Genomic DNA, 21,296 nt, shown 5'->3' with positions numbered 1-21,296 from the left:
TCGTAGGCGATAAAACGCCTAGCGTATAGCGAGGGTAAGTATCGATTACGCGCTCAAAATCTTTTAATCGGAGAGAACGAAACGGCGCACATTTGCTTTTCAGTTTACATTCGCGAATGGCACCCTATAAGCCGATATAGCCATAATCATAATATTTATATCGGGATCCCTCTCTCGCTAAAGTTTATGACGCGGCGCGGCGTCGCGCTGGTGGTTCGTAACTCGAGACAGAATTAAATATCTGAATCGTACTCCACTCGTTTTACCTTTAGCGAACGACTAATTCGATGTAACAATTCCGCAAGAAAAAGGAACAATAAAATGCGGTGAATAAAAAGTGCCATTTAACAATCGCCGTGCCATTCTCCTTTTGGATGCACGATTCTCCCTGGAATCTTACGTAAGCCAGACTTTTACGAAGAATCGCCGCGGTTGTTTGCATTCCTTTCCTTAATAACGTACGCGAGTTTATATCGAGGTTTCGCATGCATCATACAGTTGGTCAAACAATTTAAAGGATCGTTTCCTCGAATCGCACGTACACGCAATTAATATCAATTCTTAAACTGTTAGACGCACACACGACTGCGAGCAACGACTGACTGCTAGGCAACAGCAGATCGGTAAACAACATATTTCCAAGTAATTTCGACCTACGCGCGTTCATAACGTTAAAGTACAGTTCGAAATAAGTTGCACGGGGCTGTATACTTTCGTGAGCTACTATATAATTCTCCGTTCTTCGATACGAAAGCACTGTACGACTGGCGTGTATAAATCTCGAATGCAGCAGGTGTTTAGTAAGCAGCTGTTATTTTGCATTCGTAGCTAACGCCTAACGACCGACGATCCTGATTGACGGCTGCATAAATCTTTGCAACGGTTAACACCTTTGTGGAATATCTCGAACGTATCCGGTCACTGAAAGAATACTAATAGCGGGTCGTCGTGAAAGAACTGTCGAGTTACGTCGTTAGAGCTTGATTCGGATGATAAATATTAATACCGTCTTGCGATTCACCGCGCGTCCCCGCTCTCTCTCTCTCTCTCTCTCTCTTTCTCTATTGAAAATCACATAGTTTGGGTACGTTTGTATCGACGATGTGTGCAATCGACATCGTCGAAACGGATTACATGTACGTAACGAGAACGATGTTGATACGTGTAATAACAACAAACAACGTAGCTGGTGGCCTACATTATCGCCGAGTGCAACGAGAATATCGTTTACAGCAGTGCACTACCTACCCACTTCCAATAAGCAGCAAACAAAAGGACCGCGAATGGAAATGGCACTGGAGCAAATCGAGGATGAATGCGCGATTGACCATAATAGGATCTCTCGACTATTTCAGGCAAATTTTGTCACGGTAAACGCATCCTGCGAGTATTATATCGTTGAAAAAAATATTTAGCGGAAAATATTACGCCGTAACTTGACGCGACTTTGCATACGCGGCGCACACCTCGCGATGAAAACTTTTCCTTTCGCAACGGAATTCGAAGCACGTGACCTTCGTGATTATTTGCTCCAAAACTGTAACTTTAAACGTCGATACGCACGCGTCTCGTCGTTACGCGATTTTGCAAAATCTTTCGACCTTCGCGACTGTCGAAACATCGCGATAATACTAATGTACGGTTTGTTGATTCTTTCGAGCCGCTTTATCGCTGCTTTACGGCCGACGTAATATAAAAAATAACATTTTCGTTTTTCCATACACAACGACGACGAGAAATTTACGGTAGAACGATAGATGTTAGAAACGAATTAAACTGTGTCGTTTATATCGCGCCATTCCATTCGACAATTTCTCTACGACGATCTCGTGTGCACAAAGGAGGAAGGTTCGTTCGGAGCACACGGAGAATCGTATTCGCAGATGCTCATCGACCTTGAACAGTTTCGGAGGAACGTTTCCAGCTATTCACGGTAGTCTCCTATCTCTTCTCTTTTCTTTTCTTTCGCTGCTTCCTAAGAAGCAACGGAATTTTCAAGAAACGAGAGAAAAAGGATACTTGGCGTAGACTAGAGCAGACGGAGGTCGTAAAAGAGTATCGGCGCGCGATGTCTCGACCTCGATGTTTCGCGGTAGGGGCACTTTCTTCGGTAGGGTCCAGAATCGAGTTAAGGGTGCCCCAAGGCCCTACTCGAACGTTCTATCGCTACAACTTTTTTCTTTTCTTTCTCGAACCCTATTCCAAAGGTTTTTACACGTCGTCTGCTTCGAGTCGCGAAACAGCGATGTCTCTAAAGGAAAGCATTTCAACACGGTAGCCAAACAAAACAAAGTTGGAAGAGGTACGCGAATAGAGAGAGAAAGACAAGAAGGAAGAAGATATAAACAATTTTAATTAACGGAGCTCGATGCGCGCGATAGATCGGTGACCTAGCGAGGACACACGTAGGGAAAAAACGATCTATGTTCTATGTTGAGAATCGGAAACATATACGTAGACGCGGTAACCTCGTTACACAAAGAAACGATGAGAAGAGATAGAGAATGGCGTGCAGACGAGACGAAGCGAGAAGAGGAAGAGAAGCAAGACTGGACTTACCGTGCGAAAGGTTGTTCCTCGACCTCGTACAGTTCCTCGAGGGTCTGTTTCGAGAGAAGTCTCTCCAGCCTCTGGGGCGTGGGAGCGAGATGCCCTGGGATGCTGGTAGTCTCGAACAAGCTGTCCGCCGTCATGGCCGCTACCCGGTCGACGGTACGTCAACTGAACCAAACGCAAAAGATGCACGGATAATCCCAAATTTTTCTGTTGCTCGGTCGTAGCGTCACGACCGCCAAAGTAGATAACCAGCAGACACACGGGTAGTCTCGTTGTAGTCGAGTCACACAAAAGAATAAAAAAAAAAAAAAAAAAGAAAAGAAGGAGAAGGAGACGGAGGAAGACTATGGAGATTTCACTTGTTGCAATCACAGCCAGCAATACTCGCGTAAATATCCTCCGTATTCACAGGCAAACGTTAGAAAGGAAGTAGTAAGAAAAAAGGGAAGGTGTTTTCTCTCTGCTTCGGTCACTGCGTTTACACGGACTACGGGTTTACTCACGCCGATATAACGCGAACAACGATGAAACCAATCACCACGTCACTGTCGCGATTACAGGCACGCGTTTCATCTTGCTGCACGTTTTGTACGATGATCGTCGTCGATTTGAGGCGACGTCGAACGCACAAGTTTAGCCCCAGTGCACGCACCGATCGCGAAACGAAGCACGCGCTTCTATCGTGCGAGTGTTTAGCACGCACAACCACTCGTCACGATGGTTGGCCAACAATTGAACCTTCCGCCGAAGCTTCGTGCGATTCCCCACTCTCGATTCTCGAAGCGCCTTCGCTATCTCTAACGTGGTGGGGGAAAACGTACCCCCACCTATAACAAAACTCGGTGACAGTACCGAACCGAACCGAAGCGATCCGAACAGATCCGAAACCGAACGAGTAAACTTACTCTTTGCACCAACTTCGAACCCGAGAGAGAAAGAACTTGACAGGCATGCACCGACCGACCGACCGACCGACCGACCACTTCCTCTTCTCTCTCTCGCTCTCCATTCCTTCTCTCGCGCGTATTTCGCCTATGTTTCTTTATCATCCTCCTTCTCCGTCCCCCCACGCGTCTTTCAAGCTTCGCAAACCGATCTTACGATTAATAAGCAATATCACGAGCCTATATACGATTCGATAACGAGATCTCCGAGACCGCGAGCTGCTCCATTTTTGCCACTCTCCACCCGGAGATTTCAATGCCGTGCTTTCCGAACAGAAAACGATTCAGCAGCGTTCTCTTCGCAGGCGAGACGCAAACAAAACGCGACTCTTTCTACGTTATTATCGTGCGATATCTCGCGTTAATAAAACCGTTTTAAAGCTAGTTTAACGAGCTAGTAAAGCATCGACGACGAATAAATCGAATAGCTTACGACCGATCGAGTAAACGGAACTCACCTTGGACTAGCGAAGAAACGCGGAGAGCCAGGGGGCTTGTAAAGCGTGCCAGGATCTTGTCAACTACCGTACATGATTATGGCGACCGAGCATGAATAATTGAATGTATAATTTATCGATTTCGCGGCGAAAGAGCGGCAGCAACGATCCGGAGAAAGAGAGGGGCCGCGGAGTCGTGGCTATGCGCGCCTCTGCATTATAGATCTCCTAATATGTCGGTGCAGCTTCCAATGCCGATATAAATCAGCTAAATCTCGATAAGGATAACCGTTGTCTCCGCGCTCTATGACGCGGTTCTATCCGCACGAGCCTCGAATCCAGCCTCGTCGCTCAAACGTCGCGGAATTCGGAAATCCAATTAACGAATCGTTTATTCTCCCGACGGCTGTTCCTCTAATTGTCAGATGGAAGAACAGACGTGTCAGTCGAGTACGTTCGAATAACTTCCATCAAAGTCTACGTAATATCCTATTAGGAAATTTGACCAGACGGACGAAGAGTTAGCCGAACGCATTTCTTAACAGGATCTTGCGAAACACGCGGACGAGTTTCTCAATCGAGTTATCTGGCGCTTTCGATGAGTCTACCTGACGCAATTAACGCATACCATCGAGATAATATTTCCGTTTGAATGAAATTGATTTGCAAAATACGGCCTCATCGACAATGCATCTGGTAATACCAGATTCAACTAGGTTACAGATAGCGGAGGAGCGAGTTCGCGCTTCTTAATAGACTTTCGGTGGAACTGATGGAAGCAGCTGGTTTCCTTCGACTTATCTAATTGTAAATCCATCCGAACGCTGACCACCCATTTCGAGCGAGATCGTACGTTTGCCTCCGGGAACCGCAGCTTCGCTTAATATCTTCGCTGAAATACGACTACTAGAATTGCATATTTTTTCAGCGGCAATGATTTTATGTACCTTAACAAAGTAACGCGTAAAATAATTTACGCTTTCCAATAATATTACGTTTATGTCCGTTTTATGCATATCTTACTGCCCGATCCTCGATGGTTCGTTAACGGAATGAAAAAATTAGAATATCGAAGTATAGTACGCGAAGATTACACGCACACTGAATCTTCGAGAGTAGCACTCTAAGGATGGCAGACGCGTGAAACCATTCTGAAAAGATATCGTCAAAGATTTCTTGAATCGACGAGTCAATCATAAGGATATGCGTTCTACGCATCTGCATATACATCTTAGCGATGATACTCGGCTGATTCATCGCGCGACCAGTAATCTACGTGCACAACCAGTTTCCTAGGATAGCAGTCGTAATCGATGGTCCTGCGAAAGGTTGCGGCGCAGGCTGTTGCCATCGAGTCGAGCGAGCGAAGTGCTATTTCCTTCCCGATTTCACGGACATTCGGCTCCATTAATACCACGAGCAACAGTTAGCGACGTCTGTACGCAACGACGATTAGTTGGTTGAAATCGGCTCGGTGATCGAGGCAAAGGGGTTATTTCGAACATGATCTATCGACCGATTCGTCGGAAATAATATTTCTAACCGCGCGAAATCGTATTTTCCTCGCTCATCTCGGAATACCGATAATTAATATCGACTGTGCTGGTTTTAATGATCATCCATCTTAATACCAAACGAACGTATTCTTTCGTTCTCCGCGTAGTGTACATCGATAACCGTTTCTATCCGTGGAACGAGACGTATTTTTCTCCCGCTTTATGATAAAAGTACGTGTAATACGTTACACGATGAAAGTCTGCCACGCGATCCGGACACAAAGGCGCAATCAAGAGAGAGAACTATCACTCTCCCCCACCCCTCCTCCCCCTAATTCATCGTTGCACGATTTGCTCCGCGTTTTCTCAGGGATTATTTGGCACGCGATCCCACGCGCGTCGACAGAAGACAACGAACGCGCTCCAAGTTGCTGGAAAGTACATACCATGGCTATACACAATTACATAGCAGTGTATCGTGTACGAAAAGTATCGGAAGGCTCTTTTTATCATCGATGGAATGTGGTTTAATGACAATCTTCGACAAACATCGAAAGAATTTTTCCATAGCGACGGTACTACAAATAGTTCAAAGGTATTAGCGATAACGACTTCCGTTTTATCAATGACAAACGTCAGGTAGAATATAATAAATATTATAAGAATGAAATCATGTAGCTACCATAAAGATAGCAAAAGATTGTGACCCACGATTATCGATACGTTGTTAAACAAAGACTTGTACATATATATACAACGGAAGATTACGACATCGCATTCTGAACAAACTAATACCATTGTTACAAATCGATTGAAACGTCCAAACAGTTATGAAAGATAACGTAGATACGTTTTCATGCTTACATCTTCGATCCTCGAACAGCAGTTTGATACACGAACGTCGATCGTTATGGGAGTGCGCGTGTCGATTTTGGCTATTTTCTATTCGATTTTCACAAACAGATGTCGATCGTTCGTGAACGCAGCTTCCCTTCGAAACGCGGACAAGGAGGTTTCAACGCAGAGGGGATCCTGGCAACTTTCCCTCCTACGCATCGACCGCAAGCCGAGGAAAGGAGAGAAGAGAAGGCGCTGGCATGCGAGAGAGCCTTTCTAATCCATCCAGCGAGTTGATGTTTTCGTGTCAGATAGTAGATGGTAACGGAGTGCTGCCTAGCAGAAGGGGCAAGGACGGCCGAGGCCGACCATGCCCAACAACATGGCAGGAAGTCAACTCGGAGAAAGAAAGGGAGGAAGCTGATCGACGATCAACTGACACTGACGGGTACCTGGCTACTATTCGGTGTATATGTCTCTACGTATGTGTTCCGTTGAACCTCGTATTGGCATCAGAGTCCAGAACCCTCGTGCGCGATAATACGATCTAATCTAAAAATGAAGGATATTAGCAAACCCGGTGAAGTACAAACTATAGATTATAGGCGTTGCTCTTACGATTTCTTAATGTTTCGTTAAATACGACAATCGGGAATTTGTAAAATTTTGTTTGTTTCTCTATCGCCTAGGCCGACTCTCCCTAAGTTTCGAAAGCGACGACGAGGAAATTCATCGATGACAGAGATGAAAAATCTAAAGCTAGACAGGAAATGCGTCGGAAACGGCTGGTATCCTTTCTCACGTGCCTGTTTCACGGAAGGAGTTCAAGAACACGATGGAACATTGTAGGTAAACGAGAATATTATAATTCGGTGGAAAGAATAGGTTCGCTGCTTAGTATCGCGTTGCCTCACGACCCACATTCATAGCGTATTATCATAGCTTATCGTAGCTTATCACGGACATTGGCAACAAATGCAAGCCACGTGCTACCAGAGCCTTTGTATTTTATCGAGTCTCGTTTCCGAATAAACTTTGCACAGGATAGACGAGGCTCGCAAGGCTCCTTTTATTCCAACAGTTTGCAAATATCTAGAATAAAAATTACAGATACATCGGATCTCTCTAACGTGTCTTGGCATTCAGCAGAACGAATCTTTGTTTGCGTTAAGCCGTACAACCTGCTCGCCTGATTCGCCTCGATACACGCGAGAATTCCATGCTAATACGGCAGAATCATAATTTACGTCTGCAGGTAAGTAGGTACGTGTATGTGTATGACAGAGACTCGGTACTCGGGCTTTCACAGCCGTTTGAAAAGGTGGTTTCTTTATGCGAACGACTGGGAACTTTATCCCGGCCTTGAAGAAGCTGTTCCGGATCCTTTGTTCGGCATTCTCTGGAAGTAGCTTTTTTTTGGATTTGCAGCTAGCGATAAGAATCCAGATGCCGGAACATTATCCCCCGATAGGCATTTTAAGAAACTGTGTTTACCCAGCGAACTATCTTCAACGTAAATCAAAGTGCCACATTTTCGGGGAAAATCGACGACCATTTGTCTGTTCTTTAAACAGGTAAGAAATCGATAAAATTCGCCGAGTACATATTTCTAATTCTATCCTTTTTTTTTAATTTTAACCGATCCTACCTGCAGTTATACATAGTCATTCGTGAAAGGATTAGTTTTAATAAAATAAATTATATAACTGACGTAATCGATATTATTCAGTAGACGCAATGCTTTCGACCCTAATCATACTTACTAATTAACTAAATTTTTTTTTTTTTTTTTTTTTTTTTTTTTTTTTTTTTTTTTATTTTATTTTGGTTATTTTACAATTTGTCCTTGCGGACATTTGGTAAAGTGTTATATCTTGTTGGTGAAGAAAAAAAAAATATAAATAAAAAATAATATAGCATGTGGGCGGCTACCCCCAGCGGAGTGCCAGCTTCGTTTTTTTTTTTTTTTTTCTAAGTTATATCTTTTATGAGGTCTATGGGGTGTTTCCTTTTTAGTCTTCTTGCGATGTTTGTTGTGTTGCACGTTTCAGCTGCCAGATGGTTCGGGTGTGTTTCTATTCTTGTTCTGTATCTTGTTGCGAATCTGGTAATCTCCTCCTTGACCGTTGGTATTCCGAGGTCTTTCCTTATGTCCTCGTTTCTAACGTACCACGGGGCGTTTACCATTGTTCTAAGGATTTTGGCTTGGATTGTTTCTATTTTGTTTATATGGCTCATTGCTGCTGTTCCCCGTAGTGGAATTCCGTATGTCCAGATTGGCTTTATGATTATTTTGTATATTTTCAGTTTGTTTTCTGTGCTTAGTTTGGATTTTCGGCTTGTTAGCCAGTGCATTTGTCTCCTTGCTAACTGTATCTTGTCTATTATTGATTTGATGTGCTGTTTCCATGTGAAATGTGTATCTATGTGAAGTCCAAGGTATTTGACTTGCCTTGTTTGTGTTATTTGCGTGCCGTTCAGGAAGATGTTTGGTGTTATCTGTTTTCTCAATGTGAATGTAATGTGGTTGCATTTTTTTTGTCTGGGTGGTTCAACTGTGATTATTGTGTTTAAGATTTGTTTAATGTCATAGATTTCCTTGTTGTTTTTGTTCGGTTCTAGTTCTATTAGGAACAGCGGTAGTGGTTGTTTGGTATCAAATCTCGTTATGTTGTTTATTGCTCTTACCTGGTGTCCGATTTTGGCTAGTTCGTCGCATATGTTGCTTGTGTTTGTTCTTGGGTGTAGCCCTCTGATAACTGCTTTATAGCTTTTGTCAGTTTTGATCTGGTAGGTGTGGTACCCGGCGTTTTTTTCTTTTAGCACTTTTACCACTTTTCTGTAGGTTTCTGGGGCGTTGGTTTGCACTTTTACCTGGTCCAGTTTTAATTGTTTTATTGAGTAGTTTTCTTTGCCTGCCGTATTGTTTAGCAGTTCGAGGAGGGGGTCTATTACTTGCGCATCGATGTATATTGGCGGTGGTTTGGGGTTGTGTGTTATTGGTTTTTCAGTTGTTTCAGTTGTTTCTGGTTCCTTCTCTTGTGGTAGTATGCTGAAGGGGTTTTGTAGTGGGATTTCTTGGAGCCACTGCTTACTTTCTGTTTCTGCAGCCCTCCTAGTATTTGCGTTTGTTGTAATTTTTCTTCTTTTGCTGGGAGTTACGACCTTCCAGCTTTCGTCTTGTTGTGTTAGATCGTTGTTGGTGGTGTTTCTCTCGTCACTCATCTGAGTCATATCCATTTCGGTTTCTGTGCATTCATGGATTTCCATGGTTTTGTATATGGCGTATGATTCACCGTTGTTTGATATCCTGAGCGGTGGCACTCGTTGCATTGCTTTGTTTTCCCCGCTTTTCGCACTTTCGGGGGCACTTTTTTCCACGTCCGATTTCGACGGAGAGACCTCTCCGGGCACCAGGCACGTCTGCACTCTTCGGCAGTCGAAAGGGAACTAATTAACTAAATGGTAAAAATATTTTTTGCAATAAAATTTGTCTGAAATTTTAGCACATTGTGTCGCTTTTACGAAAACCTCCGACAAAGGTTCGTTAATATCATAAATTTCTTCGTTAATATTCTCAATATTTTCTAATTAGTCAATCCGTTATTAACAATCAATGAAACGTACTTGCTTTCGCAGGCTGAAAGAAAATTCAATCCTGAAAACCTTCGTGAAACTCGAATCGTTGTTGCCAAGTTAAGCTTCGAAAATCATACGTATGCCAAACGTGTTACGCCCGGATACCCGCAGTCATAAATGAAATTTGAATTAATGCGTGTCCTGCGTTACGTTCGTACACCAGTAGTATGACCCTGGGAGTCCCCACAGTCGCAAGAGATTTATGTTGTCATTCGTCGCAGAAGTTATTGTTCCCGTGAGGTTTTGTGCGTTCACCACGCGTCCGTAAACACTCGATAAACGCATATGTAACACACGCCGTCGGCTTGCCAATCAAGAACAATATCGAAGTTATTTTAGACTATCTTTTCGGCCTGTATCCGTGCAAAATTTTCACATGGAGATCCGCTCAAGACGGGCTATTATTTGAACAACATAGAAAAATTTACACAGCTCCCTTCGTGTCTCGTTCGGAGTAAGTTCGTTTCTTATTTTTTCTGGACGATATTAGGGCGCGTTATCTGTATTCAAAACATTCTTTTACCAAAAGTAAATCTGGAGCAAACTCCTGATTACAATCTATATCCGAAGGAAATGAAGATACCATGGAAACTTGGTAGATAATACGGTCGAGTTATCGATGAAGTCCAAGATTTGCTCGAATATGACACATTGTTCGTCTTTTGTGAATGTAAACACTTTCACTCAAAAGCTCTGCAATAATCACCGTATCACAGTTGGAGAAATTCAGATAATCCCGAAAGATACGATACAGCATTATCAGCTGTATATTTACTATTTGTAACTTGATATTTCATCGATATCGATCTTCGATTATGTTTGTACTGTTAAACTTTTACTTGGAATACCAAGTTTCATATGCGCCAATCTAATCTCACGGTGTTCTTCATAAAAGTATGCCAGCATGGATCGATAGGTTTTTAATCCAATAGAAAGTAAATGTAATAGGTCGTGGTCGGTTAAAAATTCTATCGCGTGCTAACGCTTGCAGACGTGTGCACGCCCATGGCGAAACAAAGCCCACGAGGGTGCGAAAAGGGAAGACGAGTGTAATGGAAGCGAACTCGTGCTCGTGCAACTGTATCACAGATACCTTTTACTCGGATGGCCTTATATTTATAAATATACGCGTGTGGATGCGTGTCAGAAGCCAGGAAGAGGGTGGCGGTGCAACGACACAAAGGACTTAATTGTATTGCTCGGTGACTCGCGTGGTTTACACGGTCGATGGCCTGGAAATGGTTATTCCTATCGTAGAGTACGCGTGGAAACGCACACGCGTTTTGTAGTCCCTCGAGAATTCATATTGGAAACATTCGTCCTCGTTAACAATTAGCTCGAAGAACTTTCTGTCCGCACAGCTAGGGGAAATTTCGTTATTTACGAGCAACTTTTCATTAGAGGGATACTTGGTTCAGTGTTAATTGTAATTCTCATGCACGGACAAAGGTTTTCGTTCAAAGAATTTGCTACACCATCGAGAATTGTGCAGACAAAGCGTCGCTTTGTCGATTTAGTTCCACTAGCGCCGTTTCGTAGTTGGCAACAGACAGAAAGTCAACGTGCTGTCATTGAAAAAATGTCTACCGCGGATGCTCTCGTCCCCTTTGTCGAACCCCCGCGATGCGTCGAGACGGTGCACGGTATCTCTCGTCAAAGCAAGGGAAATGTGTCTATCCCGATATTTTCGTATCAAAGACCCGCCTGCCTCTTTGTCGGTAGCCTTTATCGACCAATGCACAGACATTTTGGTCGATACCAGACACACAGATTATCAAACTGCTTATATCGGTTAAAGGTTTTCCCTTAACTTTAACGACACGCGTTATTTTTATCGCAGCTTGTCTTTGCGACGTTCGTAGCAGTGAATTGAACGTAAAATTATTCTATTCTCTGTGGTATATGTGTGTCTCTTTACTAATACTAATCCCTTAATGCACGAACTTTACCTCGATTTATTAATAGGAATGATTACGTTTTTTCTCTTTTTTTTTTTGTAATAAAAAACAACTAGCGATACATTTTTATAAAATGCATAGATAGTATCGTAAGACGTAGTTTGAATCCATAAAGATCAATGGCTAAAATAATCAATGGCTAAATTAAAAGCAATCTATGCACTGATACACGACGGTTAAACGGTTAAGTATACGTCTCGTTAATCATTATTGTTTTGTTTTTCGTAACCTCGTACGATATTCTACTCCGTACAGCGATTACATATCGTAAAATAAAAATCATAAATACATGTTTCGTGAATAAAAAAGAAATCTTGTTTCATCGGAACAACGCTCGTACATATATTGGCTTTTATAACTACGAAACGAAACGAAAGACTGAAATTGGAAAATTATAGAATATTTTCTATATTACGATTGGTATCGTTCGGTCACCGCGTATCGTTGCAAAGTCATCAGAATGGAAAAAAATTGAAGAAGGACTGTTTGTACACACACGCGCGAACAGGTTGAACAACAGATCGAAATTTTGATGGGTTTGGTAATTTTTTAACGACCATCCAGGTTCATCCGATTTCTTTTAAATATTTTAAAATACTTACATGCGACACAGCGGTATTTAATATGACAAAAACGTCAAAAAGTTCCGTTTAGCATAATATTCCATAACTTTGAAATTTCTGACATGATACGAAGACTCATAGGAAATCACCGTTTCTTATTCTTATTTAAATGAAACGACCAGTCGTCGCTGTGTAACAACAAAGTGATTTATTAGTCCTCCGCGAAGGACGTGACGCTTCTGCTTCGTCGCAGTTGCGACATGACGCAACGAAAGAAATCGGTTGAACAATACGCGTGCATGCGTAACTTGCTTACGGGCCTTTATTAGATACAGCGGAAGTGAAACCGAAAGATTTCTGCTACATCGGAGATCATAATTGGTCGACGCATGACGCACTACCATTACCGAATCGTTATATTTCCAGGTTTAGTGAAAGTGTATTTTTAAGTCGAGTCGGACCCTTAAAATAACCTAAGCGGCACGTGATGATATTAGACAAGACGACAGATGTTGCACGTGCGAATGCATAGCTCGAGGTCGTCCGTTGCCTGGACAATAAGAGGAGCCTGTGCTGTCTGGCGCGGCGTAATCCGCTCCACGTGTTCGTAACAGGATCTCTTCGCCTATATGTAATCGTGGCAGTCCAAATCGCGATTACACAAGACGACACGCTTTTTACACAATAGGTGACGTCGTGAAAACACTAAATTTCAATTGGATGTGGATAAAAGTTCTGTCAGAATCCTATATTAATGGAAGAGGGCGACAGAACGTTTTCTAAAGGGTCGGCGCGGATATTTTTAGTTGAAGATTTTTAATACCTCTCTTAATATAGCTACATTGCCATACTCTGTTGGTAGTAACGTAGCACTGATTTGCCACAAACGAAAGGAAGAAAATATGATGTTTGGTTGAAAGATGGTTCGTAGATTATTCGAGTATTGGGAAAGTGATTCTGCGATTCTAAAGATCGTAATCTAAAAGAAGTTAAAATCCGCTCCTCATATATTTAGAGATCTATCGAAGCTGTATTAGAATGTCGCGACATTTATTCACGTTCGTAAATCACGATCGTAAGCGTATCGTTCCTGGTTCTTGAATCATTATCACGAATCGGTGTTCCCAAGTAGCGTGTCAGGATCTTTAAGAGGGTCTGCAACGTGTTCTCGATAAGCGGCGCAATCTATTTCCGGCCGCACGAGCCACAGGCGCCAGACATTAGGCATTCCACGTTCGTCTATGGCTGCTAGTGATCGGTTACTGACTTAGACCGAGGACATACAGCATACAGCATGTGCGCCGGTGTACGATGCAACTCGGCTCCCTGTCACTCGGCTCGTTTTCCTATTAATTCCGCGCGGCTCGCAAAGGAAGCACGCTGGAGTCGGATATATGGCGCCATGCATCGTCGGGAATATCTCGCGTCTGAATCACCCGACTCCTGCTTTAAGACCGTCATTTTCTTCGATGTGCGCTTATCTTACGTCTATTCTAACGATTGATTTCGTTTGTCCCGTGTGACAACGTCATTTGGCGTGTACGCGAATGGACACGATGTTGTAATATCTGGTTTACGATAAAGCGTCTTCCCCGATAAACAACGCCAAGTCATCGTGTTTTAAATCTTATATCACATTGGACCTTCGACACGGTGACTCAAATCCAAAGGGAAAGCCAGATCCTTTCGTTTTACGATTATAAAAGTGCACAACACTTAGCTCGAGTATCGCTATACGGAAGATTTACCGAAATCCTCGAAACGCTTTAGGCTATTACGGTGAATGGTGTTTTTTCTTCTTCCTTTCCTCTCTTTTTTTTTTTTTTTTTTTTTTTTTTTTTTAAGAAATAGCCTTCTGACAAGTGCGTCGAGATAATCAAATAAGTATCATTCGTTACGTACAGTGTGGCTTGAGAGAAAGTATTCGATCGGTTAAAAAGGCTTATAGTGGATGTGTGTTACACGAAACCTTTTCACATTTCGCTAATGGGACTAATCTGTGCGACGAGACGCGATCATCGTGAACGTATCGGCGATATTTAGAACCAACGTGAACGCGTGTAGAGGCTACAAGAAGGACGCGGCTGATGTAAAAGTCGGAAAACCGACAGAAATAGACTTGTCATCCTTTCTTCCGTGGTATTCGTGTTTGATGAGTCGATGCCGAAGAGAGGAAAGCACGTGTCATTGTTAACAAAGGAGGCGAAAAAAGACGCAGAGGGGAATCGGCGACGCAACCTAAATAGGAAGTGCGCCTGGACGCTAAGCGTTGACGGTGTATCATCGGTGGTCGGATCCACGGCCGCGGTCGCGCCGATTTCAGCAGCTGGCAGATTTTGAGCGGACATACTCATCGTCCCACCTAAAATTACGCAACCGTATTTAGCGAGGTGATTCAACCAGAAGTAGGGCCAGAGCCAAAGGCGAGCTCTCTCGCTGGGGAGCTTTACGCTACCTACCTATAGCTCTACCTACCTATACGTGGGCCGACCACGAGTGCGTTACACGGGATGCACCATGGTGTACAAATAAGATGGAACCCTCGAGAAAACACGTACACAGTTGTTGAGGACAAGCGTGCACTCACGCGCTCTCGCGTAGTGATTCATGCCGTGGAACGCGAGAAACACGACCTAACCGCGCTGTCCGTTAGAGAACCGTTCTATTTCTATTTCGGGCGAACCGTGATGTCCATTCGGTCTGTTTGTGACCGTTAATAGAAGGAGACTCGCGGGCCAGGTCCGTATTCTTTCACCGAAGTGTTGTTCCACACCTTTTGAATTTCCCTTTGCTCGCTTCCCCTTCAACGTTACCATCGATCCATGAAACTGAACGTTTGAACACTTCAAGAAACAGCGACATCGATCGCTAACCTTCTCGTCGTTCAATGGCACGAAATTCTTTTCCTTAGGGACCAAGTCGACCGTAATCGAGCAGTCGAAGAACAATACTGGAAAATCAGGAAATTGCGATGGATTGAAACGAGAAAATATCCGAGGAACACGAAGAGTATTATCGAAATATCATGTTTCACATACGATCGAAACGATTCGGTAAACTATCGACCAGAGGTATATATCTATTTAGTTTCGTTAACAAATTATTGAAAGACAAAGTTGGTATCGCATCGTTGAACGCGTGCGGGCTATTCTTCGTGCTCTTTCCAATTAAATTTAACTCTTGCTCCTCCGCGTGCACAACAGCTGATCTCTCGATGTCCTTATCCCGTTACGTATGCCGAGGATCTTCGGATACGTCAGCCACTTTGCATATCTTATTTCCACCGACGCTTTCACCGAATGCGAGTGAAAATAGAAAATCGTGGGTTTCAGAACGCGAATTTAAATAACGAAGTTATTGGTCAGCGAGGGAGAAACGGTTGGGATATTTCTTCGCTCAGCAGCCACCGATATTTTCGCATTCCGTCGAAACCGATATCCGCAAGTTGTCTCGACCAATTTTTGTTTTTTTTTTTTTTATTTTGTAACATGACTTTTAAACAGGCCCGATAAAAACATTTCGTTGTACGTACATGGATTAACGATAGCATTCTTGCGGGACGTATCGCGTGTTACCGAACGGAAAAACGCAATAAGAACACGGCTATAACATCTGATTAAATTCTAATGACGGGATGCGCGATACCTCTTAACTTTCATGAGGAAGTCTCGTGTAGGAACGAGGAAAGTAAGAATTTTACTCGATGCTTTGCTCGTCGTCACGGTAATTTTACGATTGTTGTGACTATCAACGTATTGGTAACGTTACTTCCGGCAACTTCTCTCAACCGTACGAATCGTAATATTCCCACGAAAAAACAATAGCTTTTGGATTATCGTCGCAGGGAGAGAAACAGTCGCCGTGGATACGTCTTAAACGCCAGCGAATCGTAGAACATTCGGCACGAGTACCTAGTAGATAGTTATTTTAGTCAACTATTTGGCAGGCCACGTACTTGCCAAGTATTTTCCAAGTTCTATTAACCTCGTGTTTCGTGTCGAACTAGCCTCTATTACATAAATATCAGCTTCTTCCTACACGACCGGCTCGTACAGTCGATTCCTGCTTATCCGGTCCCGTTTTAACCCATTAAATTAAACCCATTGACCCATTAAAGCACAGGCTAACATTGTTGCATTATCGCATATATTACCGCAACGTTTCTCTTTCATTATATCCTTTTCTGTTAATTTGCATCGATGAATCCTGTACGGTAGAAATAAAATAAACAGGATTTATTGTTTGTATTCGCAAACGAAGAATCCCTGACTTACAAATGATGCACAGTTGGTATATATCATGGATCGTTCGTTTAACCAATCAGACGACTCCGGTTGACGTGTGTGTACTGTGTTTTAAATCCTGCCTGGATAGCAACAAGAAGCATCAATGGAAGCCGCGGAATCGTCACTATTTTATGAACGGCGATGAAGAAGAAGAATTCTCGGAAATTGAAACGCCGAAACGACGCTGACTTCCGGTTTCCTGGGTGGTTTTCTCTATGCCATATTGGTAACACCGATCACGCATTCGAGTTTCCGGTGATTGCCAACCACTTTAAAGCCTACGCAGCTTTTAGGACGTCTCGAAGAAACGTATAAATCAAACGCGAGATCTCGATCGAGTCTCACGGGTCGCTATGAAACGATATTTCCGAATGCTCGACAGAACGTTCGATGAATATCAATCGGATATCGACGAGGGGTGATCGTTTTCGACAAAAGAACCTTCGAGTCGTCGCATTTTCTCGCGTATCGTTCACATTTTTCTCGAGAAAAGGACGACATTTTGCATGCTTGCTGCATGATTCATTGGCTGATAAATATTTATTTTATGCGAATCGCTTAACCGCGGTGATTCAAGAGAGCCAAGCCCGCGACGCGTTTCTATACTCGCCGTTGCCGGGTAATTACGAAGATCGGTCACGGATGCGCCGCGTAACAAATCCGTTAGAATTTTTCCAAACGTAAATCAACGCGCGTTGTCACTGTATTTGCAGGTTTCTCTCTTAAGAGGGAAGAAATTATGGGGGAAAGTTGATCGGTTTCGATTAAAAAAAAAAAAAAAAAAAAAAAGAAAAAAGAAAAATATGGTAACCTGAGACGAGAATCATCGTCCTTTTTGTTCGAATACGCGTTCTATGTGTTTGGTAAGAAACAGTCGTGGAATTTCTATGGCACGAGACGATACGAAGACTGTTAAGGCTGAACGAATGCCTGCCCCGCGAACTCCTATAATCGAAGCAATCCTTCAACGCACCTGGTGCAGGTGCGGTGTATAGGGCTGTTCAGTGGAACTATGCGACCGCGTGCCTGATTGGCTTCTGTGAAATTCGAACGAAAATCGCACGAGACGCGCATCTGTCCCGTCGACCAGATTAAAGAAACTAACTACTGCGTTTTAAATACCGCATCGTTCGACTACGGTATCTTTTCTTATTGAAATTCCTTTATTCTGTCCCAGCGCTGACTTGCAAAACGTCTTTAACGAAGCTCCTTACTTACGATAGTTCTTTAATTAAGGAGATACGAGAGGAAAAAGAGGCAGAGAAAGGCGAGATCTCGCAGGCCAGTTAAACTTATGTATATTGCATTGACTAGTGAATTATTTCGTTTATTTTTTGTTTATATCTCTTATATTACCTCTCGTACGGTATGTTACGACGAACATTTTAGACAACAAACTTGCAGCCGTTATTATCTATCGCAAAGCTGATTCATTTTGCGTGCACGCAATTTACGCTTTAGTTCCTTCCCTCATTGTACGCCAGTTATACATATAATTATTTGCGTAACGACCGAGCCTAACGATAAGGAAAGCCTTTGATTACCGCATCTACCGACAAATTTAAATCGTCCTGAAACCTTGCAAACGATTGTTTTTTACGCGACCGATTAGATGGCAATATAACCACACTGTTATGATCATTCTTAAAAGGAAATCTCTGTCCCTTTCTCACAGTATCGTGAAACGAGGGACGCACCGAGTTTCCACCGACTTAGCCCCGTTTAATACGTTTGCTCCGTATTTTCCAAGCGATTACCTGGATAATTACAGAGCGCTTCCACGGTTTTCTCCACGAGTTGTACAATATTCGAACCGGTTGCCGCGTACGTACTGTCGTTGTCGCAATTATACTGTCGGCAATCGCGAGAGAAAGAGCTTCCGACCGATTCACCGCAGGAAATTATAACACGTATCCCGACTTTTGTAGAAGGACGGTTTAAGCATCCGATACGCCGTCAACCGATCATCCATTTTTCCGTTCTTCGCATGTGAAACAGACAGCCGAAAAGATCAAGGCTTTACGAGAATTTACTGCAGGATTTTCATGATTTATGCAACTTCGTCGGAACATCGCGCTGTGCTGAAAAGAAGTTGGACGTATCGCGCATTGTACTCCGACAATAGCACATGTAGGAGAGTGCGAGAACACGAGGAGAATGTTCTTCGAAGACGGGGAATCATCGTCCTCTCTGACCACCGAGATTACGAGTTTTTTCGACACTTTTTCTTTCTTGGGATATATCGAAGGACGATGACCTTGAATAAGGTAAAAAACGTTTTCGACATTTATCACGATGTAGATTAAGTAATCGGACCTCAACGAAGAAAACTCGTCCGATTTTATCGAGCGATCGAATGCTGAAAGAATGGAACTCGTATCTCGAATTTTTGTCAAACCATACGTGTAATATATATTACATAACAGATAATATTATATATTATTATTAATATTAATTACCGAGAACACTGATTAATTGATAATTTCGAGATAATATTTAAGAAAAAATTAGAACAAACAAACGAGAAAGATCGTTGTATTTTAACTGAAAAACTGTCGTTTCTGTTTAATATTAGTGTCTGGGAAATAGTTCATAATATGGTTGAATCTCGTGTATTACACCAACTTCTAAATTATACTTATACGTTTATCCGTAATCTCGTCTTAATATCATTCTCGCTTCAACAACAACGTTATTTCGTATCGTGGATTATTTCACGCGTAAAGGGTTCAGACTCGTAAGTAAAATTACGTTAAAGTTAAATAAAATAAATGGTCCTTTGTCGTTTGAAAGCAAGGTCATTTGATTATCCGAACAATGTTTGTCACGGCTAGTTCGAATAATCGGGGTTCCACAGCGGTACTCGTAACAAAAAGAAATGCATCTGTTACAGGATGGCAGGAACGATTCCCGTTGTAGTTTCCACCAATTATTTTCTCGTCAAAGTTCTCGGAGGGTTGTATGCTCACGTTTGCTCACGAACGATAGCGGCGGTCGACAATCGCGGTACGCTCACACGCCGAGAAATAAGTTCCCCGCTGGACGAACTATTAATAAGAGAGGCCGTTCAATTGGGTTTTAACAGCCGAAGCAATAATAGAGGATCGTTAAAGGTCTGCGTAGACACCTACTTAACCGGCCATTTACCGATGCCGCTGCACGCGAAGGAATTTATTGTCCCGCTTGCAACACCACGTTACTATTACAGCAGTCCAATTTACGATAAAATATTTACCATGCTGCCTGATAAATGCCGGCATCCGCGGTAACGTAAGCGACGCGATAATGATATTTTAAGTGCGGATAGCGAGGGTACGTACGATCGTGAACGCGCATACTGTCTTCCCTTCTATTTCATTCGATCGCGTCTAAATAATCCTTCTCTTCTCCTCCGAAGATTTAGAAGAAGATTTGCATTCTCCGAACGCGTACAATCATCGATCGTAGAATACGCGCCACGTTTGGAAGATTCTCTTTCCAAGATCGACGTCTACGACATCGTTATATCGTATCGGGTCGGCAACTAACGATCGCGGATGTTGTCATTAGGTTGTATTGACAAAATCCGCGATCGCTTAGACGCCAACCCAATAGATAAACTACGGATTTTTATGCAAACTTACACTTTAACGACCGCAAGAAATAAAAATTATAAACGCTATAACTTGTACGTTTTAGATCATTTTGCATATTAAGCGTATACCGCGCATCTTTGAACATTTAAATTTCGCATAAACGCTATCTCGAGTCAGTAGAGATACGAGCTATAAATCGAAGCAAGAGAAGAAGACACTATCGGTTGTTATTAATACACACGTATATCTGACGTAGAAACGAAGAGAGAATTCGTAATCTGGTAGGTGTACGAAAAAGTTTATCAGTGCCAAGAGGTATGGAAAACTTGGACATTTAAAAAATACTGCTTTGACGTTCGACGTAAATGGGAACGATAGTAGAGACGGATGCTTGCAGATAACAGAGCGATAAATGACACAAACTTACTGGACGAGTCAAATACGAATTTCGTGACATCGTTTGATCATCGCTCGAGATGCATCGCGTTCTTGCCCGCAGGAGCAGAACGAGGTAGGATAATTTTGCGAGGTGAATGGCCACGATTCGGCCAGTTCTTCCTCCGACTAAATTGGATTCGGATGTGGTCCGTTCACGTTGACGAGGGATGACGAGCAACGACACGCTTCGAGGAAAGTCCAATGACAGTAATTGGACGCGACACCGTGCGTCCTGTGCTGGTCGCGAGCTTACTCTTGGTCTTAGTCTCTCGTCGAATTTCAAGAATGTAAAACTCGTCTATAAGCCAATGATAAAATCTGGAAGACTTAACGTTGCTAGCGTACGAGCTACGGTGCGCATTATCGTGGATATCTGGCATGCTGGAGGCCACGAATTCGCTAATCGTCATCTCGTGTACGTTCTACAACGTTTTCACAGCAAAAACGGTTATCGTTTACTAGGCTCGAGGGGTACTCGATTTAATAAGCATCATCGCTAGCGATCGCCTCGGAACCGTGTTCAAAGGTTACAACTTGCCCGGACTCGGTCGCGAGTATAAAATACTC

The 21,296-nt window shown here is 43.0% G+C and overlaps 1 protein-coding gene and 1 long non-coding RNA gene across 2 annotated transcripts in view; one reads left to right on the top strand and one right to left on the bottom strand.

The window, feature by feature from the left end:
* The window catches only part of LOC132911502 (serine/threonine-protein kinase 17B-like), a 62,511-nt gene extending 59,197 nt beyond the window's left edge, over nt 1-3,314 (bottom strand). Inside the window, exon 1 of the mRNA XM_060968176.1 lies at nt 2,560-3,314. Within this exon, the coding sequence (XP_060824159.1) occupies nt 2,560-2,693 (134 nt within the window). The 5' untranslated portion in view covers nt 2,694-3,314. The remainder of the gene's footprint in view (nt 1-2,559) is intronic.
* LOC132911533 (uncharacterized) overlaps nt 1-21,296 on the top strand; it is a 245,660-nt gene that overhangs the window by 124,271 nt on the left and 100,093 nt on the right. The window lies entirely within an intron of this gene.

Source organism: Bombus pascuorum, chromosome 10 (assembly GCF_905332965.1).
Source record: "Bombus pascuorum chromosome 10, iyBomPasc1.1, whole genome shotgun sequence".
Taxonomy (NCBI): Eukaryota; Metazoa; Arthropoda; class Insecta; order Hymenoptera; family Apidae; genus Bombus; species Bombus pascuorum.
This window is presented reverse-complemented; position numbering and strand designations above follow the sequence as displayed.